At 48.7% G+C, this 17,134-nt stretch overlaps 1 protein-coding gene across 6 annotated transcripts in view; it reads left to right on the top strand.

The window, feature by feature from the left end:
* The window catches only part of EFR3B (EFR3 homolog B), an 87,831-nt gene that overhangs the window by 35,917 nt on the left and 34,780 nt on the right, over positions 1-17,134 (top strand). For all 6 annotated transcript variants that reach the window (XM_021087773.2, XM_021087771.2, XM_085019786.1 and 3 more), the window contains exons 3-4: positions 989-1,116; positions 11,529-11,679. In XM_021087773.2, the coding sequence (XP_020943432.2) occupies positions 989-1,116; positions 11,529-11,679 (279 nt within the window). The remainder of the gene's footprint in view (positions 1-988; positions 1,117-11,528; positions 11,680-17,134) is intronic.

The raw sequence follows: 17,134 nt of genomic DNA, 5'->3' as shown, positions 1-17,134 counted from the left end.
CTTTTTAGGGCAGCACCTGGGGCATATGGTGGTTCCCAGGTTAGGGGTCGAATCAGAGCTGTAGCCACTGGCCTACGCCCCAGCCACAGCCACGCAGGATCCAAGCCACGTCTGCAACCTACACCACAGCTCATGGCAATGCCGGGTCCTTAACCCACTGAGCGATGCCAGGGATCAAACCTGTGTCCTCATGGATGCCAGTCATATTCATTTCTGCTGAGCCACGATGGGAACTCCCAATCACATCTTCTTGATGGGCCAGCGGAGGGTCACATTTCCAACACACCCTGGACAGTTCCCTGAGAGCTGCAGAGCTGCCTTCTTCCTGTTCATATCTTGGTGTATCTAGTACTTTTTAATTCTAAGTCACTTTTACTGAAGCCTTGTCATCCATTTGTATACACACACATACACACACCTCTACACACACACACATGTATATACATTCATGTACATACACATACACATGTGTAAACCCATGTAGTATACACATGCACACACATATGTACATTTATATCACTTTTGTTTTTGTTTTAACTTTCTAGGGCCGCACCTGTGGCATATGGACGTTCTCAGGCTAGGAATCAAACTGGAGCCACAGCTGCCCGCCTATGCCACAGCCACAGCCACACAGGATCCAAGCAGCATCTGCAGCCTACACCACAGCTCAAGACAATGCTGGATACTTAACCCACTAAGCCGGGCCAGGGATTGAACCCGTGTCCTCAGGGATACTAATCAGGTTTGTTACTGCTGAGCCACAGTGAGAACTCCCATCACCTACTATGTTTATTTATAGCTAAAAAGCTTGGGGCTACTTTGGGAGTTCCTGGAGCGCAGCAACTCTGATCAGCCCTGTATCTCGGAAACCCACACGTGTCTGATAGGCCCTCCGGTAAAGGTTGATTGCGTTGAAAGATGACTTACCCTTAGAGCTGAACCCTTCCAGCCAGAGCATGGCCACAGGCGGGTGATCTGTCTTTGGCAGGATGGCCTGGTGAAGACCAACATGGAGAAGCTGACCTTCTACGCCCTCTCGGCTCCAGAAAAGCTCGACCGCATTGGCGCCTACCTCTCCGAGAGGCTCATCCGCGACGTGGGTCGCCATCGATATGGGTAAGTAGCGTGGGGCAGGCGAGAGAGTTTCTGAAACTACATGATATATGTTGAGGGCAAAGCCGAGGGTCCTTTTAAGAAGAGGATGATAGACTAGGTTATTGAACAGCCTGAGAAAACGGGGGCTGGGATGGAGGCGTGGGTTCCCTGTGCTCTTTCCAAAAGCAGGGTAAAATGTGCTGCTGCTGCCACGATTGGGGAAGAAGGGGATGTTGGCTTCCTAGGAGCACCTGTTAGCATCATTTACCACTGTTTCTATCCAGAAGCCCTCACACACCGTCCAGCCCAGAATATGCCCTTATTCTTGTCAAACCTATCCTGACTCATTCAACTTACTCTCAAAAAAAAAAAGAGGAACCATCTACATTCTACTGAGAAGGCAAGGTGAGGGGTGATTTGTCCATTGAAAATACACTTAAGTGGAATATTTATCAGTCTTCTGAGAGGAAGGACTTGCTATGTATAGAATAGAGAAGGAGTCTTAAAAAAAATGACTGATCCATAGATTTAGCTGTCAAACATGTGGACTGAAATACGAACACCACCTTCACTTACTAAATTGATTTTTTTTTTTTTTTTGTCTTTTTAGGGCTGCTCCCGCTGCATATGGAGGTTCCCGGGCTAGGGGTCTAATCAGAACTGTAGCCGCCGGCCTACACCAGAGCCACAGCAATGCCAGATCTGAGCCGCGTCTATGACCTACAACACAGATCACGGCAACACTGGATCCTTAACCCACTGAGGGAGGCCAGGGATCAAACCTGAGACCTCATGGTTCCTAGTCGGATTCATTAACCACTGAACCACGTCGGGAACTCCTAAATTGATTTTTTTAAGTGTATGTAATATTGAGTATTAACCCAAGGATGGTGAAATGAGAGGCATTTTCATACTTTTCTAGAATGAATGCAAATGGCTTGACCCTCTCAAAAAATTCAGAAATTTTGAAACATAGAGCTTCGCAAACTCTTTTGTCCTTTGATCCAGCAATTCTATTTCTATTCCACTGAATCAATTTTAAATATAATCTAACTTTATAGATGTCCCTTATAGTATTTTTTTTTTTTTTTTTGTCTTTTGTCTTTTTAGGGCCGCACCCAAAGCACATAGAGGTTCCCAGGCTGGGGGTCAAATCAGAGCTGTAGCTGCTGACCTACGCCACAGCCACAGCAACATCAGATCCGAGCTAAATCTGTGACCTACACCACAGCTCACAGCAATGCCAGATCCTTAACGCACTGAGGAAGGCCAGGGATTCAACCTGTGTCCCCATGGATACTAGTCAGATTCGTTTCTGCTGAGCCAGGACAGGAACTCCCTGGTAATTTTTATAATACTGAAAATATGGAAGTTCCCCTTGTGGCTCAGCAGGTTAAGAACCCGACTAGCATCCATGAGGATGCGAGTTCATTCCCTGGCCTCACTCATTGGGTTAAGGAGCCAGCATTGTCACAAGCTGCAGTGCAGGTCACGGATGCAGGTCACGGATGCAGTTCAGATCCCGAGTTGCTGTGGCTGTGGGATAGGCCGGGAACTTCCATATGCCAGGGGTGCATCCCTAAAAAGACAAAAAAAGAGAAAAGAAGTAACTTAAGTGTCCAACAAGAGAGAATAGTTTAGTACATTACAATGTTTATCACTTGGGAAAATGTTATCTAGCCAATAAAAGGGTATTTATACACATGCTTTCCATGTAATATGGAAAATGCCTTATGTAAATGAAAAATAGAATATGTAATTATATACACAGTATTTAAATCAAGCTAAAAACAAGAAATCTCAATGCCTAGAAAATATAGTAAAAACAAATATGCCAAGATACCGAGTAATCATTTTGTGAGCCATGTTGCTAGGGGTTTTGTTTTGTGTTCTAAGCTCCCTTTTTTGTGGGTTTCCTAAATATTCTCTATTGAGCATGCATTATTTCTTTGGTGAAAAAAGTCACCTGCAGCACATACCAGTTTGCCGCCCCACCATGCTGCCACAGTCTGGCTGAAGAGAATCTAAGACGCCCCTGGTGGCACTGCCAATGGGGCAGAGGGCAGGGTGGATCTAGGGCACCTGCTCCTAAGTCCCACTGGTTCCATTCTCCACAAAGCCTTTTCTCTCCATCCTCTACCTTCCTCTGCTCCTACCTTTCTCAGGTGCAGACTCTAAATGGTGGCAGTGGCCTTGGAAATTGCCTCCCTGCCTCCCATCTCACCTGTTCCGGCCCTTCCAGAGCCATACCGCTCGGCTCTGATTTTTCACAGCACAGGCCTGAAGCTCTACTTCCCTGAGTCCTTGACCGTGCAATTGCAGCCCCTCAGCTTGATTTCTGAGGGCTTCCCCTCCCTGCCCCTAACTTGCCTTCCACCCACCGGCACCCGCCACACCTGCACTAGACCCCCTCCAGACGGACTAGCTGACAATCTGGCCCCTCAGCCATTGCAGTGCTCTCAACCCCGGACCCCCTTTGCTCCCCACCACCGCCAACCAAAGCCCATCAGCCCCACTGTCCGCCAAGACCCCGTCCTCTGGGTGAGGAAGGTGGAGTGAGAACCACAGAATAGAGGTTTGCATTGTGCCGACAGCACACAGAGGTCCACACTTCCACAGGACCCGCAGCCACGCTTCAAAGCTATCCCTGGTGGAAGGGTTCCCATTGTGGCTCAGAGAGTTATGAACCCAACTAGTCTCTGTGAGGGTGAGGGTTCAATCCCTGGCCCCACGCAGTGGGTTAAGGATCCGGGGGCATTGCCGTGAGCTGTGGTGTAGGTCGCAGATGCAGCTTGGATCCCGTGTTGCTGTGGCTGTGGTATAAACCGGCAGCTGTAGCTCCAATTTGACCCCTAGCCTGGGAATGTCCATATGCCACATATGCAGCCATTAAAAAAAAAAAAAAGCTATCCCTAGTGTAAAACCAGGCCCCCCCAAATTCATTTCAATGATCTCCTTATATAATAAAATTTGGTAATATGCTCAATAAAAAGGGCGCGAATATACCGAACATGCTGATTATATAAATTGCCTTGACATATTATAAAACAGGGTCAAGCAAGCAAAAATGTCTTTATCCTAGACTGAATCCGAAACTAATATGCTAGCAATAACGTTCAGCACTTAATACTAATTTTGCCTGCCCTCTCCGAAGTGATGGCTCTCTCAGTAAAAACCTCGTGGAGCCAGCAGAGCCACTTAGAAATATTCCATTGCGCTTAGAACTGCAGTTCAAAATTGGTATCATTCTGTTAAAAATAGCCATTGAAGTCTCAGTATTTAAAACCTTGACAGCCTCGCTGGGAACTCTAGTCATAAACATTTGCAGAGGGAGTTCCCATTGTGGCTCTGAGGGTTAAGCACCTGATATAGAGTGTCTGTGAGAAGGCAGGTTGGATCCCTGGCCTTGCTCAGTGGGTTTAGGATCTGGTCTTGCCTCAGCTGAGGCTTAGGTCAGAGATGGGGCTCAGGTCCCATGTTGCTGTGGCTCTGGTGTAAACTGGCAGTTGCAGCTCTGATTCAACCCTTAGCCTGGGAACTTCCATATGCCATAGGTGCGCCCTGAAAAGAAAAGGAAAACATTTTTTGGAGAAGAAAATCTGTTCGATCTGTTCTCCTGTTCCCGCCTCCCCATCTCTCCTTACCCACCACCATGGACCTCACCATTGATGGCAGCTTTGAAAGAGCAAAACACTCACATGCAGGAGTTCCCCTGTGGTGCAGTGGGTTAAGGACCCAGTGTTGTCAGTGCTATGGCTTGTGTTGCTACTGTGTTGACGGAGATTTGATCCCTGGCCCGGGAACTTCCGCATGGCATGGGTGTGGCCAAAAAAAAAAATTTCCATGCAGACAGTCTGAGGTGCTGTCTCCCTGCCATCATGCAGGTGTCTGTGCTTATGGATTGACCATACGGACATGAACCTTGGGCTTCGGACTCCGTGGCAGATCCGCCCTCCTCTGTCCCACGGCCTCCCTGCAGCATTGCCCATTCCAGCCATATGTGCTTGGGTGTGCTTAGCAGCAGCAGTGATAACCAGATGTGGGCAGGGAGAGGATAAGATGCGAATTTCAAGGTATCGCTCCTCGTCGTGGGCTCTGAGGGGCAGAGCAGCCAAGAGTGAGAATTCCTCAGAGTTTTGTCCTTCTTCTTTGTCCGTTTCCCTTCCGGTTCAACCCAGCTGCTAGAACACCCCTAGAAACCAGAGCACAAGGGAGGTAGCCGCAGTGCTGGGTGAGACGCAGGGTCGGCTGGCAGTGACCGCGTGCACAAGTCCATGTTTGGATCTGTCAGGTTCCCCCAGGCCTGGAGCCCCAGAGGGTGGAGATGCCTGTGTTAACAAGGGGTGGGCTGCTCCCCAAGAAGCCTGGCCCTGGAGCTGACCTGCGGCAGGGGCGGAGGCTCCTGAGATACACAGGCCCCAGAGGGACCTTGAACCTGGTTGGAGGACAGAGATAGGAGATAAATGAGAGGGTCATCCTTCCTCCCTTGGCTGAGGTCCGCCCCTACTTCTGGGTTCCTCAAACCCAGAAGGTTCTGTCCAGCAGTAGGGACATGACTAAATACATTCAAATTGCCCAGAATAAGAAGTTCTTTGTCAGGGCTGCTGCTCTTGGAGTGATTCGCAGGCAGGGACTGGCCCTGCTAAAGCTGCCCCCTCTTCTCTCTGCCTGCTGGTCCCCACCTCTGGTCCTGGACCTGCTTTCCTCTCCAACCAAGTCTGGTCCCCAGGCTTTGCCAGCTCCTCTTTTCCTGGAGGCTCCCAGGGCCACTCCTGACTGAGTGGAAGGTGTGGCAGCAGAGCCAGCTGCCTCTTCTGGAATTCAAGACAAAGTACTTCCTGCCTGGCTCCTGAGCACCAGGCCCCCTGCAGCTTTGCCTCAGTTGCTATAACTCGCCTTCTGCCTTCGTTGGCCTGTGACTCTCAGTTCCTGGTGTTATAACCTGCCAAGTGGCTTCTTCTGATCTTAGCTGCTGCCCATGAACCCTAGCCCATCCCGGATTCCTTGGGTTCTGCCTTCTTCACCTGCTAGGAAGCCCTACTAATACATCCAAGACCCTCAGTCCTCAGCTGCGGCTGTGGTCTCTAATCTGCTCTTGCTTTTTCCTGGGGCTTCTGTGGTGGACCAGTCCTAACCAGCTCCTTCGGGCTCCAATGACCCAGTCAGGCCAGTTTCTCTGATCTATTATTACACTGGGCCCCTTTCAGGACACCACACATAGGTCAGATCTCGGGTGAGACTGACCCGTCTGGCCCCAGTCCTCTTGAGTGGCCATCACCTGGAAAAGTCCATGCTCTGTTCCCTTTGAGAGTCTAGATTTAACGGGTAAGGCATATCCAGGAAGGTTCCAGGGTCCCACTGACTTCTAAGCTTCGAAGACACTTTGAAAAGCTCCAAGGTCACAAGTTCGATCTTTCCATCCCTAGTGTGAGAATTGAAGATGGGGGTTGAAGGAAAGAGTAAGCCAAGAACCAGGCCTTAAACTTCTTCACTTTTCAGTTTCACTTCCACTGTAATTTTCACTTTCCATCAAAATTTCCACTCCTGGTCGGAAGCCAATTTTTTTTTTTTTTTTTTTTTTTCCTGGCTAGCAAAGGATGGTTTTCCTTATCGGGATTTTTCTGGGAATTTTTTTACAGGAAAAGGAAAAGCAGCAATCTCAGCTCTGGGATTTGAGAGGCCTTCTATTTTCTTCTCTTGCCAAATCCCACCCCACCCCTTCCTTTCCCTCATTTACACTCTGTGAAATCACGGTGAAACCCTCCCTACAGAAGGATGCTGGGATAGCTCATGAAGGAAGAGATGTTGGAGCTCCTGTTGGGGCTCAGTGGTAATGAGCCCAACTAGCATCCATGAGGACGCAGTTTTGATCCCTGGCCTTGATCAACGGGTTAAGGATTCACCGTTGCCATGAGCTAGGGTGTAGGTCGCAGATGCAGCTTGGATTCCGTGTTGCTGTGGCTGTGGCGTAGGCCGGTGGCCATGACTCCAATTCAACCCTTAGCCTGGGAACTTCAATATACTGTGGGTGTGGCGCTAAAAAGACAAAAGACAAAAGAAAAAAAAAGAGTAAAAGAAGAGATGTCCACACTGCCTGCTTCTACTTCCCACCTGCCATGTTTGGTTGCCAGAATGTGTCTGGGTTTCTCTGCAGGTCATTAGGAAGGGTGCTGGCCCAGGCTTCTCCAAACTTGCAGGAGTCGGACTGCTTCACAGTCAGCACAGGGGACCTGGATGCTGCCGGGACTGGTCCGCAAGGCACGGCAGGTCTCCTGCACTGTGACTGTGACAGCCTCGGAGGGGCCAGGCTATCTCGAGCCAAGACTGGCCGGCTCTCCAGGACCAGAGGATCATGACTGCAGCAAAGGAACCCAAAGGCCCAGGGCTGCCTTTGCATTTAAAAGACACTGAGGGAGTTCCCGTCGTGGCGCAGGGAATAACGAATCTGACTAGGAACCATGAGGTTGCAGGTTCGATCCCTGGCCTTGCTCAGTGGGTTAAGGATCTGGCATTGCCGTGAGCTGTGGTGTGGGTTGCAGACGTGGCTCTGATCCCGAGTTGCTGTGGCTCTGGCATAGGGTGGCAGCTACAGCTCCGATTAGACCCCTAGCCTGGGAAACTTTATATGCCACGGGTGCAGCCCTAGAAAAGGCAAAAAGACAAAAAATAAAAAAATAAAGGACACTCTGAGGACCCAACGGGACCAGAGGCATTTGTGACTGTGCCCAGAGACAGCTATTTACTAACATTTTCATTTGATGATATTAAGTAATAATAATAACTGACCTGGCTCGTATAGGTAAAAGAAATAAACATTTTACAAAGGGGAGAGTTTCAGAGTGGAGGGGCTGTTTTTCTTCTGCTTGCTTGGTAGAGAAGTTAGGTCCGGGGTACTGAAGGAATGGTCGCTGATGTGTTTAGAAAAGGACGTTTAGAAGGCGTCCTGACTGCTGTTACTTCATACACTCGGATTTGCAAAGCTGGCTCATGTGTGAGGCGCTTCGGATGCGCAATATCTGAAAAAGAGCAGCTGTCGCTGGAGCCTCTGCGGAGCTGTGTTGTGATTTTGCGGTGCCTTCAGAGCTCATCCTGTCGTCATGCGTTCTTTTTATTTAACCAAACTCTCTTTTAAAGCAAAGACTAGCTAATCAAGAAATTTGTACTAGGGGAGTTCCCGTCATGGCTCAGTGGTTAATGAATCTGACTAGGAACCATGAGGTTGCAGGTTCGATCCCTGGCCTTGCTCAGTGGGTTAAGGATCTGGCGTTGCCGTGAGCTGTGGTGTAGGTCACAGATGCGGCTCGGATCCCGAGTTGCTGTGGCTCTGGCGTAGGCTGGTGGCTACAGCTCCAATTCGACCCCTAGCCTGGGAACCTCCATATGCCACAGGAGCGGCCCAAAGAAATAGCAAAAAAAAAAAAAAAAAGAAAAGAAATTTATACTATCTGCCTAACCCTCAAAGACAGGTATGATTCGGATCAAGACATAAAGAAGCACGCATCTTTAATTCACATATATTTACGCATATAAACCTGACTCCGGGCAGCTTTATCATTTCAAAAGCCTGTATCGACTGCTTGTCCTCTGTCTTTAAGAGAAGCCTTTGGCTACTTGCTTTGACTTAGAGGCATCAGCCTGACTCCTTAGCACCCAGGTAGGTTTGGGAGTTCTCCACTCACTCTGTCTTTGCCTGTGCTTTCTTTATCGGGAAGTTCTTTTCTTTTTTTCTTTTTTCTTTCCTCTTCTCTTCTTCTTTTTTTTTTTTTTTTCTTTTTATGGCCACACCCATGGCATATGGAAGTTCCCAGGCTAGGGGTCAAATCAGAGCTGTAGCCCCTGGCCCACACCACAGCTGCATCTGAGCTGCATCTGCGACCTACGCCACAGCTCACTGCCACGCTGGATCCTTCACCCACTGAGTGAGCCAGGGATCGAACCCACATCCTCCTGGATCCTAGTCAGGTTCTTAACCCGCTGACCCACAGTGAGAACTCCAGGAAGTACTTTTCTACTCCACGTGGCTTGGCCCTTGGAGTAGAGGGCTGAACTCTGTAATGGACATAGGAACCACACTCCGAGTCTGTGGAGTCTTGTGAAGCTCTGCCCTCCTGCAGGATAGAGTCGTGTTCAGCCTTAACTTCTCTTTCCTGGGAGGGCAGACACTTGAGTTGCTCTGGGTTGCTCAGGATTCACTTTTATTTGTACCCGCGGGTTTCTAAAGCACTCCTAAACCTGATTAGCAGATACTTGTGTTATTTAGGGTATACAGAGACTCAAGAATACTGTGGCTCCAGCAATAAGGAAGTATTGGTTTCTCTCTCTAATGCAACAGTTCAGTCTGGTCGGTGGACTCCGCTCCACAAGGTCACCCAGGGCTTCCACCTCTGGCTGTCCGGTGGCTGCCACTCTGCAGCCAGCAGGAAGAGGGAAGAGTGGATGTAGAGGGCAGTCCCCTCTTTTAAGCAAGTGAGGCTGACCTTGCTTGCATCACGCCCCCTCATTTTAATGGCAACATTCAGTCATGTGACCTCACCGAGCAGCAAGGGAGGCTGGAAAATGTTCCCAGTGAGCAGCTACAAGCTCAGCTAAACATCTGAATTACTAGGGAAATGGGCAAAAATAGATTCCAGGGGAGACATGTAGCATTCTGCCCCAGACACATAACTCTTTAATGAAAATCACAGAGATTTTTAACCAGAAGAGTTTTGCAGAGGCTCCCTTATTAGAAGTTAAAAGATAACCTTTCTTGAGGGATGTCTACCTTGTTTTCTTTAGAAATGCAAGTGCTTCCTAAGTGAGGGCTTGTACCTTTCATGATGTTTCTTTTTTGACCATATGCCTGTTATGTCACTCTCAGGGAACAAATGTGGGTTTGAGCTTGGACACATTCCTAGTTCTCATGGGGAATTTGATGTGCGGCAGTTTTCTTGAGATTTAAGAGAAGCATTGAATGACTGGGGGTTGTCCTGCAACGGCTAGTCTGGAAAGGACTGGGTGTTTGTAGCATGGAGAAGAGAACAAGGAAAACGAGAGTGTTGTTTTCAAGTGGTTGAAGGGCCGGCAGGTCGAAGAGGTTCAGCCCTCTTTTTTGCTGCTCCTAAAAGTGGAATTACGAGATAAAAGACAGAGGTCATTATGCTTTGCTTGAAATGCAAAGAAGTTTTTCTTTGGTGGCCCAAAAATGGGATGGATGGACTTCACTGCTGAGCTGGTCACCATTGGAGGTCGTATATTCCTACTTTCTGAATGTATGCACTTGGGTTTTTGATTTATAGAAGAATTAAGTAGTTAGGGACTTAGAACTGACACAGAGCACCTTCTTCATAAGGAGAAGAGAATTTTCATTCTGTGTCTATCTTACTCTCCAGGAGGTGAAAATGCCTCTTGGGCAGGGTTGGTGTTACCCAAACATGGTCACACTGGCAGCCATGTTGTTTGGGTCGTACTTCGTTATAGAACCTGGGAGGGCTTCGAATACAAATCTTGCAATTTTATGTTCTTTAACCTTTGCAGTTGGTTGGTCCTCAAGCCCCTTTCGGATTCTTCATTAAGTTTTCCACTTTCTCCCCACTCTAGTGTGGGAAGGAAGGCCCTTTTCTTCTTTGGAACCCTCGTGGGATGTCATTTTTTCGGGGAGCATTTCTTATTTCCCCTTTAAAGGAAATATCTGTGCATTTATCTTTTTTTTTTTTTTTTTTTTTTTAGGGCTGCACCCATGGGCTATGGAAGTGCCCAGGCTAGGGGTTGAATTTGTGCTGTAGCTCCCGGCCTACCCCACAGCCACAGCCATGCGGGATCCTGGTTGTGTCTGTGACACCACAGCTCACGGCAATGCCCGATCCTCAACCCACTGAGTGAGGCCAGGGATCGAACCTGCATCCTCATGGACGCTAGTCGGATTTGTTTCCACTGCACCACAACAGGAACTCCCTCTGTGCATGTATCTTATATCTCCAATTCTAGCCTCCTTAAGTCAAAGGATTTCTTCATCCTTACCCCCCTGCAATGACTAGGACAGAGCTTTGCCTCAGTGGGTGCTCAACAAACACTTCTTAACTTGGACTGAAGAGTTCTCTGACCTCCCTGGGTTTAGGTTCAGAAGCTGCTCTTCTGGGCAGCAACAAGTCTTGTGTTTGCTCAGGAAATTGTTGGTACATCTTGCCTGTCCTCCTGTTCTTCGTGTGTAAAATAAGGGGCTGCATGAATGCATCTCTAATCTCCCTTCCAGCTCGGCTTCCTTCTGGGTCTCAGCGCTGGGCTGGAGTGGGCACTCAGCGGAACGGCTGTGCAGACATTGGCAGCCTGTGGACGAGCCGCGTTCCCCAGATGCTGCCCACGTGGTCACTGTGCTGTCACCTAGATTGCCCCATTCACCGGGTTGGGGGTGGAAGGGGCGTGAGGCCGAGGGACGGCAGTGGCACCGCTCTCCCCAGGTACGTGTGCATCGCCATGGAGGCACTGGACCAGCTGCTCATGGCCTGCCACTGCCAGAGCATCAACCTCTTCGTGGAGAGTTTCCTCAAGATGGTGGCCAAGCTCCTCGAATCGGAGAAGCCCAACCTCCAGATCCTCGGCACCAACTCGGTAAGGAGGCCTCGGGGCTCTGGGGGTGGGAGTGTGGGGAGGGGGGAAGGGGGGGAGAACCTTTAGGTCAGCATTGTCCTGATCCATTTCTATTTGGTTTCTGCTGTTTAAAAATGATTTTTCCGGAGTTCCCGTCATGGCGCAGTGGTTAACGAATCCGACTAGGAACCATGAGGTTGCGGGTTCGGTCCCTGCCCTTGCTCAGTGGGTTAATGATCCGGCGTTGCCGTGAGCTGTGGTGTAGGTTGCAGACGCGGCTCAGATCCCGCGTTGCTGTGGCTCTGGCGTAGGCCGGTGGCTACAGCTCCGTATGCTGCGGGAGCGGCCCAAGAAATAGCAACAACAACAACAACAAAAAATGATTTTTCCCTGGAGTTCCCGTGGGGGTGGGGTGCAGTGGAAACGAATCCAACTAGTATCTATGGGATGGGGGTTCGATCCCTGGCCTCGCTCAGTGGGTTAAGGATCCGGTGTTGCCGGGAGCTGTGGTGTGGGTCACAGACACAGGCTCGGATCCTGCATTGCTGTGGCTCTGGTACCGTAGGCCAGTGGCTACAGCTCTGATTCGACCCCTAGCCTGGGAATCTCCGTATGCTTCAGGTGCAGCCCTAAAAATAAAAGAATTAAAAATAAAAATAAAAAGGTAGTTATTCCTTTGAGAGCAGAGGGGGCCCAGTGCCCTCAGAGCGTGGCCCCTGACTCCACGGGGCATACTTTGTTTTTGGTTTTTTCTTATTACTCAATGAATTTATTACATTTATAGTTGTACAGTGATCACCACAATCCAATTTTATAGGATTTCCAACCCACAACCGCATGGGGCACACTTTGAAAGCTGTCCAGGTTATGCTGCTTTCAAAGGGAGGATAAACTGATATTCACAGGACAGAGGCATCAGATAAGTGGAAAGATCACGGGGAAGCAGGAAACAGGGATTCTGGCGTCGTTCTGCCCTTTCCTCGCTGGATAACCTCTAGCAGGTTATCTTTCATGAGCCTCTTTTCACTGATACCCTCTGAGTTCACAGACTGAACTCAGTCCAAGTTTTGTCATGCTGGTGTCAGTACAGTGGCTGCTGTCCTGAGGGCTGATGGTCTGGGGAGAGAAGAGCTCTCAGACGTGTCAAGAACGCCCGGCTTTGTGTGTGTCTAACATACTCAAATATCCCGGTGGCTTTCTTCAATTTCTTGCTTTCTCTCCCCGTCAGGGAATACTTTCAGCTCCAGGTCTTTATGCAGCTTGATGTTAAAAGCCCTGGCATTCAACTGTTTTACAGATACCACCGTAAAAAAAAAAAAAAAAAAAAAAAAAGTTGGAGGTTTGCCCCCCTAGCCTGTCCAACCTGCCTTTTCTGAATTTTTATTGCACAATCACAACGGCTTTCCTCTTCTGCCTGAGTTGATGTAACCAGAAGGTAGTCTTTCAACTTTTCTTTCAAAGTCCAGACCTGAAAACCTATTGCCCTCTCTCGTCTCTCTGCGAGCCAGCTAGCTGCCTTTGACAAATTACATATACAGTCGCTGAGGATAAAGTCTTTTGTCACGTTGCCCTGGCAACAGCTTCAGATACTGTTTCACTTGCCCTGTTTAAGATAACTATAGTCTAGAAGAGAACATCTGAATGGAAAATAAACCAGTCGTCACGCATCCAGAGGGCATCTCCCTGCGGGGGACACAGAAGCAGGTGGCTGCCAGCTTTCGTGTTCCCTACAGCAAATGCTGGCCGGGGGAAGGCGTTTCATTAGCTCGGCCTTGAAAATTCAGGGTCCTGCAGATTCCTAGATTCCTCTTCGCAGTGAATCACAGCATTAACAAAGGAGAGAGTTGACTAATGATTACTGTTGCTGGAGAGAGTGGAGAGCATATAAGGACAGGTAATGATAAGTAAGTCGAGTCAAATAATTGCAATAGATTGGGAGTGCGGATTCGGAGGCAGCTTTTGCTAGCGGTGCCCCCAAAGCAGATGCTCTTTCCAGCTTTCTAAGCCTGGGAACATCTCTCTCTTCTTCCTCCCTCCCTCCCTTCTCCCTCCCTCCCTTCCTCCCTCCCTCCCCCTTCCCTCCCCCCTCCTCTCTCTCCCTCTCCATCTCTCCCTCTCCTCATCCTTAATGGATATGTATCCAAATTGTGCTTGAGCACCCAAGGATGGAAGCTACGCTGAAACTTGTCACAAAAAGTCTGATTTTACTAATACCATTCCTGCACATTATATGCAGTAAAGTATAATTTTAAAAATTTAGGTGATGCTGTCAAGTCTTTAATGAGAAAGCTGAACTTGGGATGACGACGAGGGACCAGGCAAGTGAGGAGATGGTAGGGAGCCCAGGGCAGCTCAGCTCAATTATTTGCTTAGGGATTTGCTTCTGCTCACCTGCCTCGTTGCCTGATGGGTACAAATGTGTGTCTTAAGGACAGCACAGTGACCATGTGTCCTGACCTTTTGAGGTCTCTCTCTAAGGATAAACTGAAAATGTTAAATCTGAGAATGCCAAGATCCTTTACCTAAACAATCTAATATATTAGCCTAATGTAAATAGTCAAATATAAAGGGTCATAGTTTTTTTTTTAATTATTTTTAGGGTCACACCTATGGCATATGGAAGTTTCCAGGCTAGGGGTTGAACTGGAGCTGTAGTTGCCAGCCTACGCCACAGCCACAGGGTGGAATTTGAGCAGCGTCTTCAACCTACACCACAGCTCAGGGCAACGCCAGATCCTTAACCCACTGAGTGAGGCCAGGGATCAAATCCACGTCCTCGTGAATACTAGTCGGGTTCATTACTGCTGAGCCACAGTGGGAACTCCCTATATAGCTTTTTTAGTCCTATAAAATAACAGGTGTTGGTACAGATGTGTAGAAATTGGAAGCTTGCTAGTGGAAACGTAAGACGGTGCGTACGCTATGGAGAACAGTTTAGTGATGCCTTCAACAGCTAACCGTATAGAATTACCATATGACTCAGCAGCTCTCCCTAGACATACCTCGAAAAGAACGGAAACAGATCCTCAAACAAATATTTGTCCACCAATGTCCATGGCAGCGCTATTCGCAATAGCCCAAAGATGAAAACGACCCAGAAGGCCACATATTGTCTTTGCATTTATATCAGACATCCAGAACAGGTGAATCCATGGAGACAGAAAGCAGTTGGTGTTTGCCAGGGGCTGAGGGAGAGAGGAATGGGAAGTGACGATTAATGACTAAGAAGTATGTTTTCTTTGGGGATTTTAAAATTATTATTACTATTGGCTGCACCCATGGCATAAAGTTCCCAGGCCAGAGATCGAACCTGTGCCACAGCAGCAACCCGAGCCACAGCAGTGACAATGCCAGATCCTTAACCCACTATACCACTAGGGAACTCCCTATGCCCAGTATTTTAAACTGTGGTTCTGTTCTGCTGCTGATGGCAGAAAGTTGTGTGGCTCAGGATGTCCATCTGCAGAAGAGGGAAGGGCTGACTTCTGCTTGGAGAGAGTTGGCGAGAGCTGAAGTGAGGCTGACCAGCTCAGCTTCCATTTTCTGGACCAGGGGAGAGCTGGCTTTGCAATGTCAATATTTGGAGCTTGCTTTCTTTCTATTGACCCAGCCACTTAGAACTCGGTTTTCACAAAACCATGGCTCTTTCCTGCCCGTGCCAGAGGGTTGGCGATCTCCTTTGCTGTGTATGAAGAGCTGAAACTTTGATCTTGAAAGGGTGGCCCTAGCGGTTCCCATGGCCTTTGAAGTGTCACATCCTCACAGTTTCTGGTTTGTTACTATGGAGACCTACGTCATCACTGCAATATTAAAAAAAAAAAAAAAAAGACAAAAACCCAACTTTATTGTTGCACAATCTTGTACATTAGGCAAGTGGCATTTTAACAAAAGTTGTTTGTAAGCTACAAATGAGCGATGGTAGGACGTAGACAGGAAGTTCCTGCTGTATCAGGCATTTAAAACCATTAGTGAGTCACACACAGGTTAGTGGGCCCAGTGAAAACGCATGGTGTATGGACTTCAAGCCACAAATCCCCTGGGGGAAATGAGATGGCAGCTGTTGACTGTGATGGGTTGGCACAGCAAGCCTACAAGGCAGCTCTTCTCGTTAGCCCCATTTTACAGATGGGCCACTGAAGCACAGGGCGGTTAAGTAACCTGCCCCAGATCAGCCTCCTACTAAGTGGGAGGTGGGATTCAGAAATGCATCTGGGAGTTCCCACTGTGGTGCAATGGGATCAGCAGCATCTTTGGAGCAATGGGATGCAGCCTACAGTGAGGCCAGGGATCAAATCCACGTCCTCGTGGATACTAGTCGGGTTCATTACTGCTGAGCCACAGTGGGAACTCCCTATATAGCTTTTTTAGTCCTATAAAATAACAGGTGTTGGTACAGATGTGTAGAAATTGGAAGCTTGCTAGTGGAAACGTAAGACGGTGCGTACGCTATGGAGAACAGTTTAGTGATGCCTTCAACAGCCAACCGAATAGAATTACCATATGACTCAGCAGCTCTCCCTAGACATACCTCGAAAAGAACGGAAACAGATCCTCAAACAAATATTTGTCCACCAATGTCCATGGCAGCGCTATTCGCAATAGCCCAAAGATGAAAACGACCCAGAAGGCCACATATTGTCTTTGCATTTATATCAGATATCCAGAACAGGTGAATCCATGGAGACAGAAAGCAATTGGTGTTTGCCAGGGGCTGAGGGAGAGAGGAATGGGAAGTGACGATTAATGACTAAGAAGTATGTTTTCTTGGATCCCCGGCCTAGCACAGTGGGTTAAGGAGCCAGAGTTGCTGCAGCTCTGGCTGGCGTAGGTCGCACCTGCAGCCCAGATCTGATCTCTGACCTGGGAACTCCCTTTGCTGTGGGGTACCAAGAAGAAAGAAGGAAGGGAGGAAGGAAGAGAGAAAGAGAAAGAAATGCATCCAGCTCAGAACCCCTCTCATAATCGTAGCTCTCTTCTGTCTCAAATAGGACGGAGGAAATTCTACTTTAAACCCTAGAGTTTCAACCTCATCTCATCCAGGTTTGGGCATGTTTTTCAGGTGGACTCGTGCAATGGCTGTGGTCCCTTGACCGGGGCCCCTATGAGGCATCCTCTGAACCATGATTACCAGAGTTTCCATTGCAGCCTCCTCTTGTCTGCCCTGGAGGACTCAGGAGCAGCTGGAGGTGTGCTCTCTCAGAGCTGCACCCCTGGGACACTGCAGGCCACGGTTCCCTGATGGGGTCATCTGGGCAGGTCATCTGTGCTGTCATCCTTTCAGACTCGGGGAAGGGAAGCTCCTCCTATCGAGCTATCAAACCAAGGATGCTCCGAGCTCCTGGTACCAAAAGGTGCCTGTTTTATTAGCCCTGGTGCCGCCTGTACTGTAATGAACAGGGCTTACACTCTCTGGATGGCATCAGGTGCACTGTCATCACCAGACCTCATGACAACTGGAGTCCTGGCAGGTCCTGGA

Source organism: Sus scrofa, chromosome 3 (assembly GCF_054392235.1).
Source record: "Sus scrofa isolate SSC_HxYL_T2T_F1_AM1 chromosome 3, Sscrofa_HxYL_maternal_Yorkshire_Landrace_v2.0, whole genome shotgun sequence".
NCBI lineage: Eukaryota > Metazoa > Chordata > Mammalia > Artiodactyla > Suidae > Sus > Sus scrofa.
The sequence above is the reverse complement of the archived record's forward strand: the minus strand, read 5'-3'. Positions and strand labels throughout refer to the sequence as shown.